This window comes from Bombyx mori, chromosome 22 (assembly GCF_030269925.1).
Source record: "Bombyx mori chromosome 22, ASM3026992v2".
Classification (NCBI taxonomy): Eukaryota; Metazoa; Arthropoda; class Insecta; order Lepidoptera; family Bombycidae; genus Bombyx; species Bombyx mori.
The window spans coordinates 4784770-4811508 of NC_085128.1; the positions used below are offsets into that span (position 1 = coordinate 4784770).

The 26739-nt window shown below is 38.1% G+C and overlaps 1 protein-coding gene and 1 long non-coding RNA gene across 4 annotated transcripts; one reads left to right on the plus strand and one right to left on the minus strand.

Annotated features, from left to right (window-relative positions):
• Nucleotides 1–74: 74 nt before the first annotated feature.
• On the minus strand, nucleotides 75–25218 carry LOC101745154 (protein FAM13A). 3 transcript variants are annotated; one of them, XM_038019051.2, is made up of 11 exons: nucleotides 24910–25218; nucleotides 15203–15815; nucleotides 14641–14733; nucleotides 13041–13313; nucleotides 11048–11228; nucleotides 10014–10210; nucleotides 8233–8514; nucleotides 7482–7709; nucleotides 6057–6173; nucleotides 5539–5727; nucleotides 75–3971 (listed from the first exon to the last, which is right to left on the minus strand). In XM_038019051.2, the coding sequence occupies exons 3-11, from the start codon at nucleotides 14662–14664 to the stop codon at nucleotides 3792–3794; spliced, it is 1671 nt and encodes a 556-aa protein (XP_037874979.1). In that variant the 5' UTR covers nucleotides 14665–14733; nucleotides 15203–15815; nucleotides 24910–25218; the 3' UTR covers nucleotides 75–3791. The 3 variants fall into 3 exon arrangements, with proteins under 3 accessions (XP_037874979.1, XP_037874981.1, XP_037874984.1); XM_038019053.2 differs by lacking the exon at nucleotides 24910–25218 and adding an exon at nucleotides 21195–21342; XM_038019056.2 differs by lacking the exon at nucleotides 14641–14733 and having other exon boundaries at nucleotides 13041–13241; nucleotides 24910–25216.
• LOC101746069 (uncharacterized) lies at nucleotides 22487–24393 on the plus strand. Its single transcript, XR_002431430.3, has 2 exons — nucleotides 22487–22712; nucleotides 23598–24393. It is a non-coding gene; the product is annotated as an uncharacterized LOC101746069 (long non-coding RNA).
• Nucleotides 25219–26739: the final 1521 nt, after the last annotated feature.

The window sequence follows — 26739 nt, forward strand, 5'->3', positions numbered from 1 at the left end:
CAGTTTTCGCAATAACCCTCATATCCTGAGAAACGTTGAACAAACATGTTTTTGTTGGAAAATAAAACTATATGTATTTACATGTTGGTATTTATTTTAAATTTATCGTAAATAATTTGAATAACATTAAACAAATCGTTACTTCCTTCAATACTAATATGTCACTTATTTTATGAATAGATGATGGTACATAATGTGTAAATTGCGACGACAGTTGATGTGTTCAGTAATAACTTTATTTTTCACGACACATTATTCGGCTTATACATTAAAAATATACGGTAATTTTTATAATCATCGTATTGTTCAAGACGACATATTTCGTCAAAATATAGAGAATACTTCATCAGCCGTCGTAATTCTGTTTAAGATATTGAATATTAGCAGTAGTTCTAGTATACTTATTTTAAGTTCTTAAACGATTTATTATTTAACATTTTGTTCGAGATTAAAGGAATTAATTTCCGATACACAATTACAAAAATTACTTATACATTATGTACAAAATTTTAGACTTTGGCTAGCCATTCAATCATATAATTATTCAGAGTATTTAATTTTATTATATGTACATCGGACAACAATATAAATATGCCGTAATTCTAACAACCAACAGTACTAAAATTCCATAATTAGTGTTTAGAAGTAGTCTGTAAGACTCAAATATATTTGCTTATAGACTATTCGAAATAAACTTTTCAAATTGTAAGTAAAATAAAAATAAAATAACAAAGGGAAGCGAACCTCAAAAATACGTATATATAACACGAAAATCTGTATCTGTATCGAAAAATACATGCGACAGAAAAAAAACAACTAAAACAACAAAAAATTGTTTTGAGCTGTCCCTTTTGTTTTGAGGCAACCATTCTAATTTGAATCTCCTTAAAAACGATATTAAGGCTAATTTGAACTCTGAATTACACTTGCAGAATCCCGCTCCAATCTGATGTAGTTACTGAATTAGCGAACGGTATTTATTTCATGTATTTATTTAATGCGTTTCGATTTGAAGGGTGGGGCAGCCGTTGTAACTATACTTGAGACTTTAGAACTTATATTTCAAGGTGGGTGGCGCATTGACGCCGTAGATGTCTATGGGCTCCAGTAACCACTTAACATCAGATGGGCTGTGAGCTCGTCCACCCATCTAAGCAGTTAAAAAAAATGTATCTTATTGTTGTCTGATTATTTTCCGTTTTCCTAGCGTAACCCCAAGTGAAACTAGTGTGCTAAGCTTTTATTCTAAATATCTGCTATCGAAATAATATTCTTACGCTTAATGCTTTCGCTTTGAAATAACATGACCGAATAATACCTTGGAGCCCATTCTCATATTCTAATTATGTTATCAAGCTTAATTTTATTTCCTACGACATACGAACTCTTAAATATTTCAAACATGGAGATTGAAGTGTGAATTCTTCGAAGTGTACAATGGTGATTGTTATGTAGCTACTGTAATTATAAATGTAAGTAAAATAAATTAGCAAATAATATTATTTTATATTAATTTAACATGGCACGTTGATGTTTATTAGAAATTGTGGAAAATAAAAGCCGTTTTATTACTCCACTTATGTATTCGAGTGAATTATAAACTTGTAAGAAGTACACAGCATAGGTCAAAGATATCACGATCGAGTTCATGTTTACATTGACTAAACCGTACAAGTCAATGTTTTCTTTGAAATGATTTTAACGTATTTGCTGTTTTATTAACAAACAACATTGTTAAAATGTAAAAATATTTTTAAATTTAAAATACTTAATATCCTTATGTCCTTTACGTTGATGTCCATGGGCGACGTTAAGCATTTACAATCAATGAGTTTTCGCGGGTTTGTCGGTCTTCGAAAGCAATTAAAAAATATTTTCTTATAAACATTGTGTATTACAATTTTTCGATATAAACCAGACTAAAATGTTTTTTATTTTAACTCCAGTTCTTTAAGCGCGTAATTAAAGCATTAAGTCTCAATCGCTCACAACATATACTCAAGAGACAACCACGAAAAATGCATTAAAACGCACTAAAACATATCTTGTCAAACAAGAACCTGACACAATGGCAAATCACAGTTTCCTTTAGGTCTAGACACTATCATCTACTCTTAAAGAGGACTTAAAAACATTGAAATTTAAACTCGTTCACATCGTTTACGATCAATAATAAATATTACTAACACTTAAGCAGGTACATACGTACAGTCGAAAAGAGATCCTTAAATTTAATTAAGCATAATGGTAATTACAATAGTGTGATTCGTTTGAAGTCAATATAACCTATGATTAAAATTCAGGTGAAACGCTACTTAAACTGTATTCCGATCTATCGATGCAATTCAAAGAGAATTAAAAAGGAGGTTTTTGTTTTCTAATTTTACGATTATCGTTGATTAAGAGAATCGTTTCTCAAAATGGACAAGCATAGGGAGTAAGTACCTCATGACCAGTTTTATTTAATGTAATTGTGGAATTCTTCAGCTATTTAAGTACTATCACTATTTACGAACGACAATTAAAATATTTGGAACGAAATTTTTTGTACAACTGTTCCGATATAGACATTTTTTATGTAGTTAATGTGTTTTTTTTTTCATCTCATATTTTTCTAATAGACAATATTTACCAACAATCTTAAGGAACTACATTTTCGAAATATTGGATATATTTACACTCGCTGCAAATAGGACTTTTACAATGTTTTTATGGATTCTACGTAATTTAATATAAACGACAATTAATGTAAACATTATTCTGTAGGTATAATATAGTTTTATTAAAGCTTAAAATTAATTTTAAATTAGAAATCTACCATATAAAAACCAAGCCTTTTATACGTTCTTATGTTAGAAATACATTTCCTATAATGAAAATGACTTTTCCGATAGGTACCTACTGTTTTTGTTCTCTTGATTCTTTGTTATAAAAATTACAATAGTGACAAAGTTTGGCACCATAACAATGTTTGGAAAATGCTTAGATAAATATTTGGGAAATTATAACAAATTATATAATAATAAAACGTTATCATCTTTGACTATAAATGATAAAACTTTTCCGAAAGCTTTTTATGACGTATGTAACTTAACTAATCTGTTAATGGTATAGTTAATCTGTAAATGGGCGGTATAGTTAGCGTACATATTTATCTGTTTTTACTGCTGGGTGTATTAAGTCCGCATCGGTAGCTAAGTACCACCACCCTAGCTATTTCGGTCGTGAAATAGGCATTCGTTCTGATTTGCTGGTGGGACAGCCGTTGCTTAATATAATTGAAATTTCATCCTCATGCTGTGAGGTGGATGGCTTCAGTAACCACTGAACACGAATTTGGTAGGGCACTCGGCATAACAATACAAAATTACACAGTTATAGTATATAATAATATATATTATTACATTTATGATACATTATGTAACAAAACAAATGAATTTGTTGTAGTGTTCGTAGGAATCGAATTAAGTAATCAATTTGTTTATTATTTTAAAAAGATACTCTTTTTTATTTACTAGCATGTTCTTTTGTAACAAAACGAATTTTATTTGCAACAACAGGAACTTTAAACTATAATAGTTTACTCATATATTTCGGCAAGCTTGTGATCTTAAACTTTTTTTTACATTTTCTTATTGAAGTGATATTCCATTGCGTGTCTTATCAAGCTGAGGATATTACAAAACATCATTTTGCATGAGACGATTGACAAACAACAATCGATTATTATGAACTGTATTCGATGTGTTCCTATGAAAGCTCTGCACTTGAGACGCGAAAGCTGCACCACGTTAGTTTTGTGTTAAAGACTTTTGTTTATTGATTAAAGCGTTTAGCAACTTTATTCTAGCTTTAATGGCTTTGTAACGTAGGTAATCTTCCTCGCGACCTTTCTTATCGTCCCTCTGCACTTTCCTACTGTTCTGCAATTCGAAGCTGATTTCGTATTCCTTGATACTACGACGCAGTACCTATAGAAGTAAAAAAATCTGAAATTAGTAACTATAAATCCTGTTCGAATCGGAATATACAAGTCTAAAGAGATTGCTCCTGTAAACGATAATTGAATTTCGCCCACTGAGTACACTCGCCGGATCTTCTCAGTGGGTCGCGATTCCGCTCCGGTGGTAGATCCTCAGAAGCACTGCTCTTGCTAGGGCTTATTAGGAAACTCTCTCAGGTTGAGCCTGTGAGCTCACCTACTGGGCCAGGCGTGGCTCGAGCCTCTTGGGGTACCAGTGAATAGGAAGGGAAAAAATTAATATAATGTTCAATCAAGTTATATTCAAGGTTTTATAGACATAAATACATCTGGTAGATTTTTTCAACGAGTTCACTGCCTCCCTACTGCGAGGTGTTTATCGGAGCACAAGACATTGCAAACAAGAGGTCGCAATGGCAATTGTAATCGCCGATGACAGGGCGCATAAAGATTATTTCGCCATTATTTCACAACCCATAACCACTTCGGAGAAATAGCCAAAACATTGGTACCTACTAACCGAGTTCACAATATGCTACCAATAATACAAGATGTTCTCTGACTTCATCGCCATTCTCCAATGGGCGTGACCGATAGCGAGATGTTCTCATTATGCATCCCTTCCATAAATCCTTCTTAAATATATTAATAAACGTAATTATACTATAAATTATACAGATTATTTCGATGCTCGAAGTATCAAATTTAATTACATATATGGCAATACTGTCCTACCATTTAAGCCGATACGCTTAATTTATTCGCGGCAGCAATAAGCAAAATGGCGTTTACCTACTTGTACGTACATATTCTTGAAAAAATTTATTGCGGTTTGATGTTTTTATGACACGCCATTTGCAAATAACATATTATCGTATTATAAATATTGGTTTCCTTTAATATGTGTATTGTGGTGTATTTATATGTATATTTAGGTGTATTTAAATGACCTTTTCGATAACTGGAACAATTTCTTTAAACTCTTCTTAAACGGCTCTATGCTACCATCGGATCGGAATCGCGGCAGCTGAGAAGATCCGGCGAGAAACTGAGGTAGTTGTGTCTATGGGCTAGTCCGCACGTCCAACTCTTCGTCATAGTCGATGAGTTCGAGGAGTACGGTGACCTGCGCTTGAAGATACTAAAAGCTCTAAAAGCACTCTTACCTAGCTAGGTACCTATGCCCTGCCTATTTCTGCTGTGAAGCAGGAATGCGTTTCGGTTTGAAGGGTGGGGCAACCGTTGTAGCTATACTGAACTTAGAACTTAGATCTCAAGGTGAGGGCGGTATTTACGTTATAGATGTCCATGGGCTCCGGTAACCACTCAACACCCATCAGAAATAAAACAAAAAAAACATGTTTTGGGAGACGAGAGCTTTGCTTTGCCCCGTCGCCTGGGTCATATGTGTAGTATGTAGTTAGCGGTGCCCACGATAAGAGGGTTACAAGACCATCCACTGTGGCAGTGATAAATAAAAAAACAAATATTTAATCTCTTTTTCTCTCTGTGTAGCCTTACGTTTCTCATTCTCTTGTCGTTTTAATTATACGTACACTCTTCTGCAGCTTGGCTTCAATCAGAGCTCGATTCAATTCTTCTAGGGTGAGACAGTGTAGGCCCTCGTTAGAAGGGGCTGCGTCGTCGCTTGTAGCTGACTGCGCCGAGGAAGTTGACGATGGCATCTCTTCCGTTAGGGCAGAGTCACGTGTGGGCGGAGACTGGAGAGGAGTTTCCGTTGTCTCCTGGGGCAATACATGAAATGAAGATATTAGAGTAGAATAAGGTCTATTGTACACAAAAAACTTAACTCATTGCTGAAGTCCATGAGCGACGGTAACCACTCACCATCAGGTGGGCCGTATGCTCGTCTGCCTACAAGGGCAATAAAAAAAAAAAATTTTAGCGATATTATGCCTTATCCCATTCCCTTTGAGATGAGAATTGAGCGAAAAGAATGACTGAACACAAGAGACGTAGACAAACTGTTGATTATCATGTGACGATCAATAGATAAGCGTTTTTTTTTACGGATGTTATAAATCAATGGAATTTAAATCAAATCGAATCTTACCTGAGATGAATCAGATGGTTTTTCTTGGGAGTCGCTGGAGCTGTCGACGCTCGTGTTGAACAGCATCGTTTCGTGCTCGTGAATGGTCGCCAATTCGCCATTAGTGCTGCCAATCAGCTGTGAATTGTGACGGAAAATTTTATTCATCATTGATTGAGTATAATAAATAAAATAAAACACCAAAAATGTTCTAATTCACTTTTTAATGAGAGCGTTGCGTTTCCATCATCACGATGATGATGATCTCAGCCTATAGCTGTCCTCTGCTTAACATAGGCCTTTTCAATTGATCTCCAGTGCGGCCGGTTCATTGCCTCCTACATCCTACGTGACCCAGCCATTTTCATTAGGTCGTCAGTCCATCTGTTATGTGGCCGTCGCGCACTGTCTGCCACTCAACGATTCTTCTGCCTCATCGGCCGTCCAATTCGCTAAAAATCGTAATTCTATTTCTTTAAGCCCAAAAAGGGACTAATTTCAATTTTCAGTTAGTTCAGACATAATAATTATATTACTGGTGGTTGGGCCTATTATGAGACGTACGATTTGGTACCAAAGCCTCAGTTATTACAATTCTAAATACTAATTAACTTTTGTTTGCCTTTTCTTAGTGGAACAGCAGTCAGGGTTTCTAATTGTTAGATCAACAAGGCGATGTTGACACTTCTATCTTTGAACCTCAAAGAAGGTGGCGGTATTAGGATGGAGGTGTCATATACTATGTGGGGGTTAAATTCTCTTATTGAACAAAGAAACCACATCTTGGCGCACTTGGTGCTAAACGGCTATCGAAGTATTTAGAAGTCACAAAGTTAATGTCACCACCCCAAAAACGAATAGGAAAAAAAAAACCTCACTTCAGAAACAGATAGGACCGCCAATTCCATCATTTTTCGCTACGTCTACCAATATAATAAGTGTAATTAAACAGAAGTCTGAATACTGGTGGTAGGACCTCTTGTGTGTCCGCGCGGATAGGTACCACCATCCTGCCTATTTCTGCCATGAAACAGTAATGCGTTTCGGTTTAAAGGACAGGGCAGCCGTTGTAACTATACTTGAGACCTTAGAACTGATATCTGAAGGTGGGTGGCGCATTTACGTCGTAGATATCTATGGGCTCCAGTAACAACCTAACACTAGGTGGTCTGTGAGCTCGTCCACCCATCTAAGCAATCACTACATAGTATAAAACAAAGTCACTTTCTCTGTCCCTATATTCCTATGTATGCTTTTAAGATTTATCTTTAAAACTACGCAACGGATTTTGATGCGGTTTTTTTTAATAGATGGAGTGATTGAAGAGGATGGTTTATATGTATAGTAACATCCATTAAATAGTGGAGATATCAATAATAAATTACAGTTTCCGAAGCGAAACGAGGGCGGGTCGCCAGTAAAAAATAAAATAAATAAAAAAGTCACCGCATCGGATCTAGGTGAGGCGAGTACTCTTTTCACGGCTCTGTAACGTTCGTAGAGGTGTCTGGCGGCACCGCGCTCTGCGGAGTGCGCGGGGGGCCGGCCGCGCGCCGCTTCCAGCCGGAGCAGCACGCGCTGCACGCACAGCTTCTCGGCGGCCATCTGCGCTGACGACCAACTGCTCTCTGGGATAGTCGAGCGACCTCCGGCTTGACGGCAACCTTCCAACCACTGTATGAAAAGGAAGCGTTTACAAAATTACTTAACGAATACTCCAGTGCTGCTTTACGTGTACGAAGAGGCCAGTGTGTCTAGTGCATTTATTTTGCACTAGCCCCTGCAAACTATCATAAGCTTAACAAGTCATTCCACCCCTTCTAATTCACACATTTAAATGAGATACCGTATGTTTCTTCTCTACCTATTCGCTCGGACGTGATAAGCTCACGGGCCAACCTGAGAGAATTCGGTAACACTAGCCCTAGCAAGAGTAGTGCTTCGCAGAATCTACCGCCAGATCGGAATCGCGACCCTCTGAGAAGATCCGGTGAGAAAGTCAGTAAGCTGAAATGTCTATGGGTCTAAGTGTCTATGGGTTAGTTCGCTCGTCCAACTCTTCGTCGATACCGTATAAATACAGATATACTTGTACGGTCATACATACATGACGTATACTTAGCTATATACCAAAAGAAACACTTGATAGAGACAAAAAACCTTATCATGTGGATTTTAAATTACCAGCAGATCTTACCTCTTCGATATCCTTAACGATTTCTGACATTGGCTTATCGCCTTGCAGACAAATCTCCAATTTTTCATCTCTTTCCTTCTGCAGCTTCGCAGCTTGAACCTTCAGGGCGTATTCGACGGGATCCGTCTTGATAGATCGTTTCTCCGCCTGCAGTTGGCGTAGGCTTTCGTACATTCGGGTGAGCTGTACATCGGTAATCCGGTCGCTCGGGGCGATCGCGTGTCCGTGCAATGTCTCATAGTCAGTTTCGTATTTTGCAATATTCTTTTTGAGAATATGAATCTAAAAGTAAAGTTTATAATAAAATATATGCATAGTAATTGTATCTATCTTATATCACGCTATGAGAAAAAAAAAAGGATCACGGCAGCTTAGAGAAGCTAATGGTGACTGGCAAGGTGAACGGAAGAAGACCACGAGGTAGAGGCCCGACACGTTGGACTGACCAGATCCGCATTACCCTCGACACCACAGTTCACGATGCTCTACACTCGGCGGCAGATAGAGGCAAATGGCGTGGAATGGTCCGCAATAAACTCTTATTGCTTGGAGGTGGTCAAGACCCTCAGGATTGAGGAAACTGAAGCAAGAAGAAGAGAAAAAGAGAAGTGAGTATTGAGATGACGGCTGATAGAGGAGAATGGAATAGAAAAAATCGGTGTGCCGACCTCATCTAGTGGGATAAGGTAGAGACAAAGAAGAAGAAGGTATCGAAATTAATGTTAAAAATCACAGGGATTAATATAGTCAGATTTTGGAAAGTATACACAAATATAGATAAGAATATAATGGTTGGACTCGTTAGACCATTTCTTGAACATCATTGTGGCTATTAGTTTTAAATACTGTGCATAAAGCAGGAAAAGGTGTTACGATTGGGTTTTTTTGTTGTTATTAAATAACGAAAAAAGGTTGATTGATCAAAAGTCTGCGCTATATCTATAGAGAAATCGGTGGACCCAAATATGTTTCACAATTACTCTATGTTACAATCCTCCAAGGGAGGTGTAAGTTTATTCATATTGATACCGGGAAAAAACGGAATCACATTTAAACGCCTATCTAGTATGTAATGGAGACTCCATTACAGAGCTTGTGTTCACCAACTTTAGGACGTTCTATTAACTTGAAATTTTGTAAATCAAAGGCTGGTTTTGTAACTTTGCTCTCATATCCGGACGGGATAACGAAGGAGGTTTTAATTTTGAGTCGATATGCTATTAAAGCGCAAACGAAAAAAATAATTCAACTTTTTTTAAAAAAAAAAAAATTCAACTTTTTTTTTACATAACTACTTAAATGGGCAGTGGTATTAAAATACTATTCAAAGTTTGCGTTTGCAATGTTAACGGGTAGGTGAGCTCTCGAGACTCAAACCAGGAGGTGTTGCTAATACTGGCCCTAGCAAGAGCAGTACTTCGCAGAATCTACCAGCGGATCGGAAACGCGAACCACTGAGAAGATCCAGCAAGGAACTCACTGGGGACGCGCTGTGACTCAGTACGCGTAGTATAGAAGTCTTTTTATTTATTGCTTAGATGGGTGGACGAGCTCACAGCCCACCTCGTGTTAAGTGGTTACTGGAGCCCATAGACATCTACAACGTAAACGCGCCACCCACCTTGAGATATAAGTTCTAAGATCTCAATATAGTTACAACGGCTGCCCTACCCTTCAGAGCGAAACACATTACTGCTTCACGGCAGATATAGGTAAGGCGGTGGTACCTACCCGCGCGGACTCACAAGAGGTCCTACCACCAGTAAATCATCAAGTCATACCTTCTTACTGATTTTCTCCAGCCTTCGATCAGGGCAGGGCTGATCTAGGCGAGTGCTGTTGAGGGGTGCTGCACTGCGCTCGTGTTGACGGGCACGTTCTGCCGCATCCCCAGCGCTATCCTCGCATATAGTGCCTCTTGTGCGACCAGCCTGCCGGTGGAGTGCGGCCGCGTCTAAAGTCTCCGGCTCATCGCTTACTAGAAATACACGGTAAATTATTAGTGATTAGATTCCTGTATCACTACATAGTATAAAACAAAGTCGCTTTCTCTGTCCCTATATCGCTATGTATGCTTAAATCTTTAAAACTACGCAACGGATTTTGATGCGGATTTTTTTTATAGATAGAGTGATTGAAGAGGAAGGTTTACATGTATAATAGCATCCATTAAATAGTGGAGGAATCAATAATAAATTACAGTTTCTGAAGCGAAGCGAGGGTGGGTCGCTAGTGTTGTACAAAATGTAAAATTTTCCACTGAGTTTCTCGCCGTTCTCGTCTCAGTGGGTCGCGTTTCCGATCCGGTGGTAGATTCTGCGAAGCACGTACCTTGCTAGGGTTCGTGTTAGCAACGTCGTCAGGTTTGAGCCCCGTGAGCTCACCTACATGTTAGGGCGAAGCTGAAATAGCCTCTCAAGGCTATCAGCATAGGTAAAAAAAAAAAGTAAATTTTGTGGAATGAGTAAACGTCTTTAGGGCAAAAACAGTAACGATGTTTATTATTCACTGGCGTGTATGTACTTACCCTAATCACTGTCATCTTTAGAGTTAGATTGATTTTGTTAATTTCATATTTTGTTTTGAATACAGAAAACTATTTTGAATTTATTTATTGATAACAGTTTGTCACTAGCTACTTAGCGAAAAAAAAAAGATGTTCGATTAACAAACAGAGAATACGGTACTTAACAGTTTTATCTTCGCCTATTTTTATCTAGATTTATCGCCTCTGGTCACACTAGATTCAAATAGTTGATGTAAATGTTCATAAAAAGATACGTCTCGTTAATAACAGAATGGAAAGGTAGCTTACGATGTGGTTTTTGTATAACAACGTAGTCGTAATTGGACGGGGTGGTGCATCTGATTTCTTCTGTAGTTGTGAAGCATTCGTTTTCTTTAGGTTGTTTGGATATGCGGGACGGAGCACGGCGGCGTTTGCCACCGTACTGCGGACGGCGCGCTCGCGATAATCTCTCTGCTCGACGTTCAGACTGTAATGCCAACATATTTTTTTTATTGCTTAGATGGGTGGACGAGCTCACAGCCCACCTGGTGTTAAGTGGTTACTGGAGCCCATAGACATTTACAACGCAAATGCGCCACCCACCTTGAGATATAAGTTCTAAGGTCTCAGTATAGTCCCAACGGCTGCCCCACCCTTCAAGCCAAAACGCATTATTGCTTCACGGCAGAAATAGGCGGGGTGGTGGTACCTACCCGTGCGGACTCACATGAGGTCCTACCACTAGTAAATTGCTTCACGGCAGAAATAGGCAAGGTGGTGGTACCTACCCGTGTGGACTCACGTGAGGTCCTACCACCAGTAAGCATGAGGTCCTTCCACCAGTAAACATGAGGTGCTACCACCAGTAAAAAATATTCTAACAAAAAAATACATTTATTAAAAAAAAATCATTTTTCCCTTAATCTATGTTTAATTATCTATCTGTTTCAATATATGGTATTTAAAAAGGAAAAATCATGCATTTAAGGGTTAACTCAATTGCAAGCTACGAACGAATCCAATGTAATGAATTTGACGATCGATAGCTCTCGATAGATATATGTAGCATGAACGCTAAAAATAAAAAGGATATTTAAAAAAACGTATAAAACACTTGTTAATAGTAAGCCCAGCTACAAGTTTTAGTGACCTTTCTGGTTCCCTAGCTTGGTTGGGATAATTGTCCCAAATTTGTAATATAGGTAATCGGTTAATTTAAATTATGTATCGGTAATTTTCAAGATTCATTGAAATTAATAAAAAATTACCAATAGGTATATTCGTTACGTTACGTTGATAAATAGATATATAGATACAGTACAAGCTTATATAAGTACGTTAAAATTAATTAAATCTTTAACTAAAGCAAATAAGTGGTAAGCACATCGCTTATTCATTAATTTCATCTATTTGGGGCTTAGAAGCAGGAATAAAATCTTGAATCCAATTTTAAGTCTTACTTTAATTGATATTAATCAAAGACCTATCAAGTTACCGTTTAATATACAGAAAGTCAAAGCCATTATTTTATAAATATCTTCAGTATTCTATACTACATTCTATATTACATTCTTTGTGCAGCACACATTTGTCAAGTTTTGTCAGCACCAAATTGACGTAAATGTACCAATATTGTTTTGATGCTAACATTAAAAGTTGCTACCAACTCAGCGATAGCTTGAGTATCGTCAATTTCTACTGTCACCGTTATTTCGTCCACTTTGACTTTCGTTTTCGAGCGACTACGCGGTTTTTTTTAAATTCCTTTTCGGCAGCGTTGAAACCAAGTGTGTTCGTTTGTGTGTGGCTCCATTCAAGTCATAAATTAGCCTTTGCTCGCCCACCTGTCCTGGTGAAACTGGAAATGACTCCGGGCCAACAGTAATCCTTCCTTCATAAAAAAAAAGAAATCAAGTCATAAATGTTTGAGCCGTCTGTGCGGTATTGCCAGCGCGACGGAGCTCGTACTCCTTGATTAGGTCCTCGTATTTTTATACTGATGTAAAAGATACAAATGTAGTTAAAACCAAACACTAATCAATAAACAAATGAGTGAACAGGAACATAGAATACCGTATTTTAAAAATAATATTCATTTGAATTTAGAGTCTATTACCAGCCATACATAAATTAGGTACATTTCAAATGGCCAGTATTGTAAAACGGCAACTTTATAGGTTTATGTGCATACTCTTCTATCTTTCAAGCCCCATACTCTATAAATTAAAAACCTTGAATGTGCTAGCGTAAAGGGATTTGGGGGAAATTAAAAATTTACTTCGCTTAATAAAATGCATACCTCAAGCCTGTTAAAGTCGTGTAGGGGCGGCGGAGGCGGTGGTGGGGGCGTTCTTTCCTCGCTATGAGGTCTTCGTTCTTTTCTTTCGTGCGCGCATCCAGAGTCGCGTCTCTCGCGACGCTTGCGAGCCTCTCGTTCGCATTCAGGCGCCGCCATATTATCCTCTGGTTCCTTCTCTTGCTCCCGGCCCCTTTCGCAGCACTGTGTACGCCAGCCCAGGCCAGAGATTACTACAGGCCGCTCGCTTGAGCACTGGTTTTCGTTTCCGTAACCCTAATTTTAGTATGTAATGTTAATGTGTCGTGTGCAGATACTGATGTGCTTACCTACATGTATGTGATACACGATTGTTCTGGTATGGTGAAAATCTACTTAAGATACGGGCAGAGGCGCATTATTCGTAAGGCAAACTGGGCACGTGCCTAGGGGCGTGTAGTTACAAGGGGCGCGCGAGCTCAGAAATTTTAAATAAATAAAGAAAATAACATATCGACGATTAAGAACTAAATGCTGATCTATAATCTAAATCTATAAAAGATTATATTGCACAAGTATCGATATACTCGTATGATGCAATATTGCGGGTTTGTTTGTATTTCATTCGCGCATTAGCGTAAGTGCAAGGGTCCTTGTCTACTAAAGTCTAGGGTTTGATGATACAACGTCATCGTAATTGCAAAAATAAGGAGTTAAAATTTATAGTATTATGATGGCCATTTATGGCCGGTACAGAGGCGCCGATGAAGCGATTGCCTAGGGCGCTCTGGACCATTAATCCGCCACTAGACGCGGGTATAGAAACGTTGAGGCCAATTGTGAAACTTTTTAAATCAAGTACCCATTGAGTTTAATGCGAGTTTTTAAAGTTCTCGGTAACCTAAAAGTTGACGCAAATTTTGCAATGTATGCAAGTTGGAACGTTTGCCTACGTTTGCCGCTAGGGGCGCGTTGAGTTAACTTTTACGCTGTCGAGAACGTTACTCGCGCTAAGCATACAGTCTAAGAGATGTCCTTTCAGTTAAGCTCTTTTTTCCCCTTGAAATAAATTAAGTTAATGTTATGAAATTTAAGACTGTCAAAAATCAGCGTGCTTCAATGGTTGTGATCTTAACTGTTTTGTGTGTTTCTAAATTAATCTACAGTTTGCCGACTATGAAGAAACTAACTGATTTACGTTACTAGGCGTTATGCTATGTCAAATGTTTTCTATTACATAAATGGCCATGAAAATTGTGATAGAATCAGTCGTGGCCTTAAGCGGCTATAACCAAACTTTAAATTGATCAAGCAACTTTTGTATCGCTCTGATTTTATGGCAAATATTGTAAAATCTGGTTTCGAGGATAGCTAAACGAAGTCATGCATATCTTTATTCTTAAAATAAACTATACGCAGTTATTATGAATAATCTTTGAAATCGGTTCAGCTATTCTCAATGCCTTTGGAGCAAATTTTTATTTACGAAAGTGAATCACATATTGATTTAAAAAAAATCTATTATATTAATCTCAATGCATGAAATAATACTTTTTAATACGTTTGAATTATATATTTTTCGATCTCTCATTAACTGTTACAAAGCCCCTTTATTTGAAAATACCTGAATTATATCCAAACGAACCATTTTCGGTAACCGGACAGATTTATTTCTCGTTTTTTTTATTTGTAAATTCTCTCCGCTTTTACGTTGGTTCTGAAATAAATTATTTTTGGAACTAGCGTAAATAAATGAGCATGAGGTCAACGTTGCAGTGTGATACCTATTACTTTTAAATCTGGAATTAAATTTAAATAACTAACATCTTTAGGATGGTATTTCTTGACAGCTCCAACTCGTAAAACTGGTGCGAGTAACATGGACGAAACTATGTGTTTTACTGTGTTTTCTAACTAAACTAGCTTTATTGCAGCTCTTAATATATAGTTTTATAGATCTAATGTTTGAGAAGAGCATTTCTAAGAAGGGAGCAGTTTAATATAGGTACCAGTAACACCATCTGTCGGCAAATAGCAGAAACGGATATCAAAACAACTAGTACTATCGGAAATTTGTAGACAAGTCGTGTCGATTATAAAAGCGTTGCAAAGACGACATGAAGTAGTTAATCGGGCTGCTATAACAATATCTACATTTTGATACTAAGTATATATCTGATACTCACAATACAGTATCGCGCAGCGCTTACTATGGACTCCAATATTCTGGTTAAATTATCTCGACTACGGCTGGCCAGGGTAGCGGCACAGCGGAACCCCTTCCAGAGAAGAATCTAACACTAAACAGCCGGGCTATTGTTTATCCTTTTATGTAAAACAAAATGAATGAACTAAAACGAAACGGCGGAACGCGTTCGAGCGCCGTCTTGACGGAATACACAACACAGAGGCTAGAGTCAGGACGCTCTCAGTTTATTTAATGATGTCACAACTTAACTCTGACATATCGCGGTCTCGGCACATATTGATGATGCACTGACCGGTCAGCTATAATCACGGTCCGACCCGATTCACGGTTGCTTCAAGAAATGCGTTGACACTAGTCTGTAATTTAGCATTTAAAGTCCGAGAGAATGTTTCAGAGCTCCTTAGCTCGTGAACGTCAATGCGATGTTTTTACACCTATCATTGTTGAATTGTCAATTCCTTTAACGGTGAATGCTGGAAGCACAGAATAGCTTCAATTCTCGTCTGCCATGGTGGTGAGGTTTTCGAACATTTTTTTCCTGAGCGTATGAATCCAATTTATTCACTTTGTCGAATCAAAGTCAGTTGTATCTGAAAAAGAAAAAAAAAAATTCGTAAGCACATATTTATTAAGGTTATCGCGACACTTAAAATACATTTCTAATGAAATACGTACTCAACAAATGTTCACGATTGACTTCCACGGTGAAGGAATAACATCGTGTAATAAAAATCAAACCCGCAAAATTATAATTTGCGTAATCACTGGTGGTAGGACCTCTTGTGACTCCGCACGGGTAGGTACCACCGCCCCGCCTATTTCTGCCGTGAAGCAGTAATGCATTTCGGTTTGAAAGGTGGGGCAGCCGTTGTAACTATACTGAGACCTTAGAATGTATATCTCAAGGTGTGTGGCGCATTTACGTTGTAGATGTCTATGGGCTCCAGTAACCACTTAACACCAGGTGGGCTGTGAGCTCTATCTAAGCAATAAAAAAAAAAAAAAAAAAAAACTTAAGGTACGTAGGCTTATTTTTTAGAATGCCGTTGAAGCGATATTAAATTCTAAATGTCGTCTTTCTAATTATTGCACATTTAATAATAAATAAATAACAGTGCATACTCGCATTATTATGGGATGGCACTTCGAAAATTCCGATTATGGTATATCACGATTGTTTTATGTCTAATTCCCAGAAGGCATGTTCACTTGTCACGTGTCAGTAACAGACAGAATGGCCTCTACTGGTATCTACCCGTCCGGACTCACAATGCGATTTATTAATGGCAAATGCAAATTTTATTAATTGCAAGGGTTTTATTTTTGTCACACGACTTCATTTGTTCATCGTGTTTAAATTATTTGTAATTATAAAAAAATATATATGAACATATCTGAAAGAGCACCGAAAAGATAAGTGCCGAAGCGATATTAAGCTCATTCGTGAGTTTTCTTTCAGCAAAATAAATAAAATTAATCAAAATAAAGATCTATGTAATAAATTAAGAGTAATTTATTCTTCTCTTGCCCTTTAGGGGCTACATACAATAAACATGATATATGCCGTGGTACTGTTAAAACTAAGGCTTAGAACTCATGTTTGAAGACGGATGCCGATATTAACGTGATTGAGGTTAATTAATGGGCTGCGGCGACCACTGTTAAGTGTTAACTAGGTGGGACGTGAGCTCGTTTATCCATTTTAACAATAAAACAAAAACCAACGAAAATACTAGCTAGATAGTTTTATCGATTTATCTATAACATATTATTATGAAAATACTAGCTAGACAGCTGTATCGATTTATTTTTAACATATGTCGCTTAATGTTCAGTACGTAGTAACGATTAAAATCGCATAAAGCTATTACGTTTCACCTGACATGAACATTTACAGGGCGACACGACGTGAAAGGCTTCTATGTATGTATTTATAACTTTATTAATACGTTTTTATTAGCTTCAGACGTATGTTAGTGTGTATGTAACGGAATCTTTGAGCATGATTTTGACCCCCTTCAAAACGTCGGATTAACTCGAAATTTGGAATAATTATTAAGGATCGATGACAATTCAATATTTTAAACAGTTTGATCCGTTATCCTTACTAGGATAATCAGGATTAGCGGTTTTTTGTTTTCCTGAGACCCGGAGTGTCTGCGTCAAGATCAAAAAGGAAAAACTACCATGCGCGCCGATCGTCTATTTCTTGGATAAGTTACCGATTGAATCAGATGAAACTTTTGAAAAAAAAAAAAAATAAGAAATTGAAATTTAACTAAAAAATAAATAATAGTTTAAAAAAACTTAAAAAACCCTGGGGTGCATGGTATCAATAGTTATAAATATTTTGATAATATCCTGAAAAGCACCCCACACTTTTTTTACAATAAAATATTTTTATCCTACACTATGTTTCATTCAAATTTATTAAAATTTATTTTCTATTTTTTAGTCGGATTTTCTATAAAAGCGCATTTTTTTAGTTGTTTTTAACTATTATTTATTTTATTTGATAGAAGGGCGAACGAACCCGCGCCACTGCCCTCCTTGAGACGTTGCTATAGCTTTGAAGCCGGAACACATTACTTCGTCCCGCTCGATCCTCCCGCGCTCGCTAATATCGAAGCATCAGTGTGCCGAATCTCACTGACGGGACACGCGCCGATCGTTATCGCGTCCGTTTATCTTCCACCGGATAAGATCGTTCTAAGCAGTGATATCGAGGCGCTGCTCGGTATGGGGAGCTCTGTCATTCTGGCGGGCGACCTAAATTGTAAACACATCAGGTGGAACTCACACACCACAACCCCGAATGGCAGGCGGCTTGACGCGTTAGTCGATGATCTCGCCTTCGATATCGTCGCTCCGCTAACCCCGACTCACTACCCGCTAAATATCGCGCATCGCCCGGATATACTCGACATAGCGTTATTAAAAAACGTAACTCTGCGCTTACACTCGATCGAAGTAGTTTCAGAGTTAGATTCAGACCACCGTCCCGTCGTTATGAAGCTCGGTCGCGCTCCCGATTCCGTTCCCGTCACGAGGACTGTGGTGGATTGGCACACGCTGGGCATCAGCCTGGCTGAATCTGATCCACCATCGCTCCCGTTTAACCCGGACTCTATCCCGTCTCCTCAGGATACCGCTGAAGCCATAGACATCTTAACGTCACACATCACCTCGACATTAGATAGGTCATCGAAACAAGTTGTAGCGGAGGACTTCCTTCACCGCTTCAAATTGTCCGACGATATTAGGGAACTCCTTAGAGCTAAGAACGCCTCGATACGCGCCTACGACAGGTATCCTACCGCGGAAAATCGTATTCGAATGCGTGCCCTACAACGCGACGTAAAGTCTCGCATCGCCGAAGTCCGAGATGCCAGATGGTCTGATTTCTTAGAAGGACTCGCGCCCTCCCAAAGGTCTTACTACCGCTTAGCTCGTACTCTCAAATCGGATACGGTAGTAACTATGCCCCCCCTCGTAGGCCCCTCAGGCCGACTCGCGGCGTTCGATGATGACGAAAAAGCAGAGCTGCTGGCCGATACATTGCAAACCCAGTGCACGCCCAGCACTCAATCCGTGGACCCTGTTCATGTAGAATTAGTAGACAGTGAGGTAGAACGCAGAGCCTCCTTGCCACCATCGGATGCGTTACCACCCGTCACCCCGATAGAAGTTAAAGACTTGATCAAAGACCTACGTCCTCGCAAGGCTCCCGGTTCCGACTGTATATCTAACCGCGTTATTAAACTTCTACCCGTCCAACTCATCGTGATGTTGGCATCTATTTTCAATGCCGCTATGGCGAACTGTATCTTTCCCGCGGTGTGGAAAGAAGCGGACGTTATCGGCATACATAAACCCGGTAAACCAAAAAATCATCCGACGAGCTACCGCCCGATTAGCCTCCTCATGTCTCTAGGCAAACTGTATGAGCGTCTGCTCTACAAACGCCTCAGAGACTTCGTCTCATCCAAGGGCATTCTTATCGATGAACAATTCGGATTCCGTACAAATCACTCATGCGTTCAACAGGTGCACCGCCTCACGGAGCACATTCTTGTGGGGCTTAATCGACCAAAACCGTTATACACGGGAACTCTCTTCTTCGACGTCGCAAAAGCGTTCGACAAAGTCTGGCACAATGGTTTGATTTTCAAACTATTCAACATGGGCGTGCCGGATAGTCTCGTGCTCATCATACGGGACTTCTTGTCGAACCGCTCTTTTCGATATCGAGTCGAGGGAACCCGCTCCTCCCCACGATCTCTCACAGCTGGAGTCCCGCAAGGCTCTGTCCTCTCACCCCTCCTATTTAGCTTATTCGTCAACGATATTCCCCGGTCGCCGCCGACCCATTTAGCTTTATTCGCCGACGACACGACTGTTTACTATTCTAGTAGAAATAAGTCCCTAATCGCGAAGAAGCTTCAGAGCGCAGCCCTAGCCCTAGGACAGTGGTTCCGAAAATGGCGCATAGACATCAACCCAGCGAAAAGTACTGCGGTGCTATTTCAGAGGGGAAGCTCCACACGGATTTCCTCCCGGATTAGGAGGAGGAATCTCACACCCCCGATTACTCTCTTTAGACAACCCATACCCTGGGCCAGGAAGGTCAAGTACCTAGGCGTTACCCTGGATGCATCGATGACATTCCGCCCGCATATAAAATCAGTCCGTGACCGTGCCGCGTTTATTCTCGGTAGACTCTACCCCATGATCTGTAAGCGGAGTAAAATGTCCCTTCGGAACAAGGTGACACTTTACAAAACTTGCATAAGGCCCGTCATGACTTACGCGAGTGTGGTGTTCGCTCACGCGGCCCGCACACACATAGACACCCTCCAATCCCTACAATCCCGCTTTTGCAGGTTAGCTGTCGGGGCTCCGTGGTTCGTGAGGAACGTTGACCTACACGACGACCTGGGCCTCGAATCAATTCGGAAATACATGAAGTCAGCGTCGGAACGATACTTCGATAAGGCTATGCGTCATGATAATCGCCTTATCGTTGCCGCCGCTGACTACTCCCCGAATCCTGATCATGCAGGAGCCAGTCACCGTCGACGCCCTAGACACGTCCTTACGGATCCATCAGATCCAATAACCTTTGCATTAGATGCCTTCAGCTCTAATACTAGGGGCAGGCTTAGGGACCCCGGTAACCGTACTCGTCCAACTCGACAAAGAGGTCGACGTGCAACCTAACCCATGCATCAGCCCGCTGAGTTTCTCGCCGGATCTTCTCAGCGGGTCGCGATTCCGATCCGGTAGTAGATTCATTCGCGAAACAATTGCTCTTGAGTTGTTAGGTCTCCTTCGGAGGCGCTCGGGCAGTTGTTAGCAAATCCCACCCCTCTTGGCTGAGCCTTTGCTCGCCCACCTGTCCTAGTGAAACTGGAAAGGCCTTCGGGCCACCAGTAAACTTTCAATCATAAAAAAAAAAAAAAAAAAAAAAAAAAACATTACTTCGTGATAGAAATACACTGAATGACGATTAAGCCTACACAGTGACAATTAAAATGACTAATCCATCCAAACGCAACTTCGCTAATCATTATGACGAATTGAATTTTATGTTTAGTTTCCTTCATGATTTTGTATATTATATTCGACCATAATTAAGAATGCCAAGACAACTACTATATGGGAAACCAGAGGGCCGCAGAAGTCGTGGATGGCCCAAACTCCGATGGTTAGATGGCGTAGAGCACGACCTCAAAGTTATCGGTGTCAAGAACTGGAAGGAGAAAGCCCTGAACAGAGTAATCTGGACATAATGGACAAGGCCAAGGCACATTCTGGGCTGGTCTAAGATAATGATGATAATTAATGATAGCTCAGATTTACATTCTTTTAAATTTATTACTAAGATGAATGGACGAGATCGCGGCCCATCTGGAGTTAAGAGGTCGCTGGAGGTCATAGACATCAACAACGTAAACGCTGCTACTCACCTTGAAACAATGACATGAGTTTTTACAGTACAACAGCTGCCCCACTCTTCAAACCGAAACACATTACTGCTTCACGGCTGAAATAGGCAGGGCGGTGTTACCTACACGTACAGGCTCACAAGACGTCATACCACCAGTAAAAAAATCATTTTATGTATTAAATTTTCTCTTTCACTTCGTTACAGACATTAAAAAAAAACATCCCTTTTCTATTTATTTTATGTTTTTATAAACATCAAATGAGATTAGTTATAAGCATTGAACTGTTTTGTCTATGCCAATTTATGTGTAAATAGATTCATAAGATATAATAATGAAGTAATTTACCAATAACAACGAAATATAAACCACATTATTCCTGAAATGTCACTTACAGGTAACTGCGTAGTTGCGTGTCCGTAACCCGTTCTACGCGTAATCTCCGAAGAGCCTTATTACATCAAGTAAATTTATCGTAAAAAATGCGTTTTTGTTAGATTTTTGAGTGGATTTTTGATAGAATATAAAAGACAAATTAACGTTTAAGCTGCCAAGTTTATATCCTCATTGGTGATGAAACAAAAAAATATCAGTGATGAAACAAAAAAATATCATCAAATAACCTTGTTTTGTTTATATATTTATACATATCCTATCGGATCCTTTCGATCCACTGTCGGTGCTTTTAGGCACTCTACGCGCCGGTTCTCATGCAACCTAGCCTATAGGCACAACCTGCTCAGTTTCTCCCCGGATCTAGTCAGTGAGTCGCAATTCCGATTTTGTGCGAAGCGAAGCGAACCCGTGCTCTTGCTAGGAGGGCTAGTGTTAACAACTTCTCCCAGGTTAAGCCCGTGAGCTTACCTAACGAACTGTGCGTATTTGGAATATACTAGGCAACCTAAAGGTTACCAGTAATTAGATAGGGGAAGAAATCAGTATACTACATGTGTCTAATCAAAGCCATAAACCAAAATAATGAAAAAATATTACTGAATATAGATAGGGCTTGTTATTAAATCGATGGACAATCAACACATACGTTTTGCATAATTCTGTCACGAAGTGGTCATGCGTTTTTTTATATATACGATAACCATTATTCCAATATAGTTTAGATTTACGTACAGGAACGAATCCGTGAATTTGGACCATGTTAGAAAATAAATTATTTAGGTAAATTACTAAATAAGTAAGGCATAGTATGATTAGTTATAAGTAAGAAGTTTCTGGAATGTAAGACGTTTATAGACAATCATGAAGTTATGGGAATAGACACCGCGACTTTTAATTAGGTCTGACAACACTTTTAATTATTTTGTGTGCATAGATCGTCCTTTTTGTTTGAACGCTTTTTGTTAAAATTTGAATATGACATTGTCTATAGATATTGAACTCTGAGTTATAACAATCGTGATTTTAATTAATAAAGAAAACAGAAGAATACAACGTAAAGCTAGAGCTAACCATGTAAAACTTTATGTAAAGGCGAAAGAGACCAATTTTGCTTAGTAACGTAGACAAGATTTTATTATAAAGGTACGTTTGATGCAGTTGCTAACTGTGAACAATCTTCTGCTTTTAAGATAAACACGAAGATCGCTGTATCATGCTAACGTAATAGTTGTAGGGAAGTTAATTTCCTTTCTTAATTAATGTAATTGTTTAGCTGTAATTTTTATACAGAGCTGTATCTCTCTGCCCTGTAAAAAGCAGTATTTCATTACTCAGACCTTTAATACTCATATTATTCTTGGCATAATCCAACCAAAATGGCTATTTTTTCTTTAGCGTCCATATATATCGATCGCTTTATAGTATATATTGTTCTTGGTATGGGACCCTGACTTTAGAACCAAATTAATGGATAAAATATCTCTTTTTTTAACTATGCTGATAGCCTTGAGAGGCTATTTCAGCTTCTCTTTGACGTATAGGTGAGCTCACGGGGCTCAAATCAGGAGTGCTGCTAACAGTAGCCTTAGCAAGAGCAGTGCTTCGCAGAATCTACCACCGGATCGGAAACAGCGAGAAACTCAGTGGGAAATATCTATAGTATACTTAAGGCATGTTGAAATTTCCCTAATAGTAACGAGAAGAGTACAACAAATTTCTCGAGAACGACTAGATTGAGGAAAATTAATTTCAATGGATAGTAAAAATCCAACGATGAATTGGAGGCTTCGTAATCTAGCTATGAATGAGTTTCTCGTGCTTGACCTGATTAAGTGGGGTTCGCGTAGGCGTGCCCCTTGATGAAAGCTCTCGCAACTTATTAACTGAGATAGCTCATCTTTGTTCAAACAAATTATAGTAATTGTATAATCATCATTATGCATTACTACTTATAATGTTTTTTTTTTGTTAAGTTATCGTAATTATTGAATGAAACATTACAAGTGTTTTGTTTATTTGACATATTAGAATGAATAAAAGAAAACCTACAATAAGAAGCAATGTTGCATATCCGGATTCATCGATCATAATAATTGGTGGTCAACGTTAAGCCATTGTTTACTAGAAGATTTACAGAAATATATTATTTGTTAATAATATTACTGTAAAATAAATCGCTATCCACATTACATCCTATAAAATGTTTTCGAGTTCTATTATGAGTAAACGTGATCTTATTGATGGCTTTGGTGTTAATTTAAAGAATCATTTGATTGATACCTGTATCTAGTCTATCTTGAATCTATAACAAAATTGAAAAAGAACTAGTATATTATTCGTTTAAATATATTTGTTATAACTACTAATTATAGTTTTTGAAAAGTATATTTTTATCTCGAAGGTACTTCGTGGTAATAAATAGGATATTCAAATTTGTTAAGTAAATTGCTCCATTATTCAGTTTAGAACAAAACGTTTTGAATGAATAAAATTCTATTGGATTGAAATTTTTCTCCTTCCCTCTTCTGCTATAATAGTTGTAAGAAGACTAAGTGACTTAAATTTTTTACGTTGATCAAAGCAATCTCAATTCACTCTGTCATCAGAAATCACCTTAATATATCTACTTCCTGGAGCAGTTTTCATTTTACGGCGTTTTCCAAGTATTCGTTTCCGAGAACTTCATTTTTAACCAACTCAAAAGAAAAAACACGTTTTCTATTAGAGTGTTGTTATATTTCGAAAAATAGTAGTTAAATTGAATAGATAAAATGTAAAATTATAATTAAAATATTGATATATTAAATTTCTAGTAATTTTATAATTTTGCGTCTTTTCATTAATAAATTATTTATATTTAGCATTCATTTTACAATAGAATTATTCTAGTAGTAATCAAAACAATACAGCACTACTCATTTGACTTAATTTCTTAATAATGTTTCCGGTTTAATTTTTAACATTATTATGTAATCAAAAGAAATTATCTAAATACAAATAAGTGCGTACTTTAAAAAACTGAAAAACATAATATCGCCTCAACAACAACATGCCAAGTCTATTGTCTTATTGGTTATTAGTTTAAAAGCATAATAACAATGCTTTCCCGAAAACATTGCATCTATTGCGCACTTGTCGGTAGACCACAAGCATGATACAATGAAACGCAGAAGCCTTAAATAAACGCTTTACTACCTTAATATCCACTAAAATCTGTCAAGGAAAATATTTTTTTGTGAATATTTATTGTAATATTTACAAGTAACAAAAACGTCCTTGAGATATCCCACCTCACCTCAATCAGTTGCTGTCGAGGAGAATGTATCCAAAAAAATCTTACCAAATAAAAAAAACGTGTTGTACGGTGTCTTTATGGTTAATATTCACAGAATAAGGAAGTGATTTGATAATACACGAAATGGCGTCGTGTTGCAAAATGGCGCCTGCAACATCCGCTCCGAACCGGCCTCTAAAGCCGACTGAGGGAGGTTGGGTGGAGCCCGGCACGCTCAACCCGCATTATTTTATCGATAAGCTCTTCCTACGTTGAGGGAAATAGAAAACAAAAGAAACGTAGATACTCCGTAGTTATTTAACTCAAATATATGTATGTCATGGTATACATAAGAAATAGTTCATTATATATTTTTATGAGATAAATAAATTGCAACGGTAATTTTCTTAAGCCAAGCTGACTATGAACCATAATCGAATTAGAAATTCATAATTAACTTTGCTAATGTGTTGATTAAGTCCTCATTGACAGAGACAAAAACTTCGTTGATTTGTGTTTTGTGGGTAAAAAAACATCTCGGACACCGGCCGGCGTAGCAGTATGATGACACACCCTTCCTGAACCAATACCTAGAACGTTTGTTGTGAAAGTACATGTAGATGTTTTATTATTGAGCTATATACATTGCTGGTTTTGAATCATAAAGATTAAACTGAATAGCACTGAAATAGCAATGGAACAAAAACTGTTCAACAAACACGGATTGGTTAGTATAAAGCAGTCTCGTAGATACTGCCTACTACGCCGCCCGATGGCGTAACTGCGTAGCATTGAGGCTACAGAGTATTTTCTTTTTGAAGGTGAAAAAGCATAGATCTTAATATTATGTAGTAAATCTCAATTATTTTTGCTGTAATATTTAATCGATGATAAAATTAAATCACACACGCTCATCTGGCCCCAACATAGAATTCTCTGTACCATTAGAAATAGAAACTTGTTTAAGGACATACATGTATACATTGTAAAATATGTTCAATACACGATTGCCTGCGGGACCTGGGAATAACACCAACGACCCTCGGATTAGCAGACTGAGGCGCTAGCTATTGCGTTAGCCATTGTCACCGAGCTAACTATTGAAAACAAATCTCAATTGACTTTAATATTACAATTTAAACAACAAAGATAATGTTAAGGCTTTAACTCATATAATATGATAATTTTATATTATTATTAAATCAAAATGCAAGGTAGTTTAATAACCTAAAAGTACATATTATTATCCGCAACACGCTTCGTCAGATTATAGAAACAGAGTTATCAGCAACAAGCTTCGCCAAAAAATTGATGTTGTATATGTTATTGTATTTTTTTTCGATAAACTATTTAGTGTTGTAATGACATTTAGCGCGCTGGATCCTTAAGACTTAGTGGGTGGAGGTTTAGGAGCTAAATTTAACTTCTTCTATATATAATAGAAAAAGTGAATTTTTAGTGTCGATTTTCCTAACTTTACGAAATGAAATCTTAACAACATTATTGTTGATACTTCAGTGGAGATTTATGGAGAATCTGGCTGTCTGTGGACACGACATATTGCTCCTTCGCAAAATATGAACATACCAATCTGCGCTTAGTATTAATTCTTCTTTCGGCTTCCACCTGATGGTAAGTTGTTACAGTCGCCGAAAGCTGCTAGCAATGCCACAGGCGAGTCGTCGCTTATCACTACGACATTTTTCAAACCTTGTTCAATGTAGAACATGTTATAGTATTCAAGGAACCACTAATTTGATGAACAGTTTTTCCGACTTTTAATCGAAAAGAGAAGATTTTAGACTACTTGTACCATACTGCCTAATCCTGGCCCAAGAGTGCGTTCAGATTTCATAGATGGAATAGTTGCTATACTAATGTAGTTATACTTTGTAC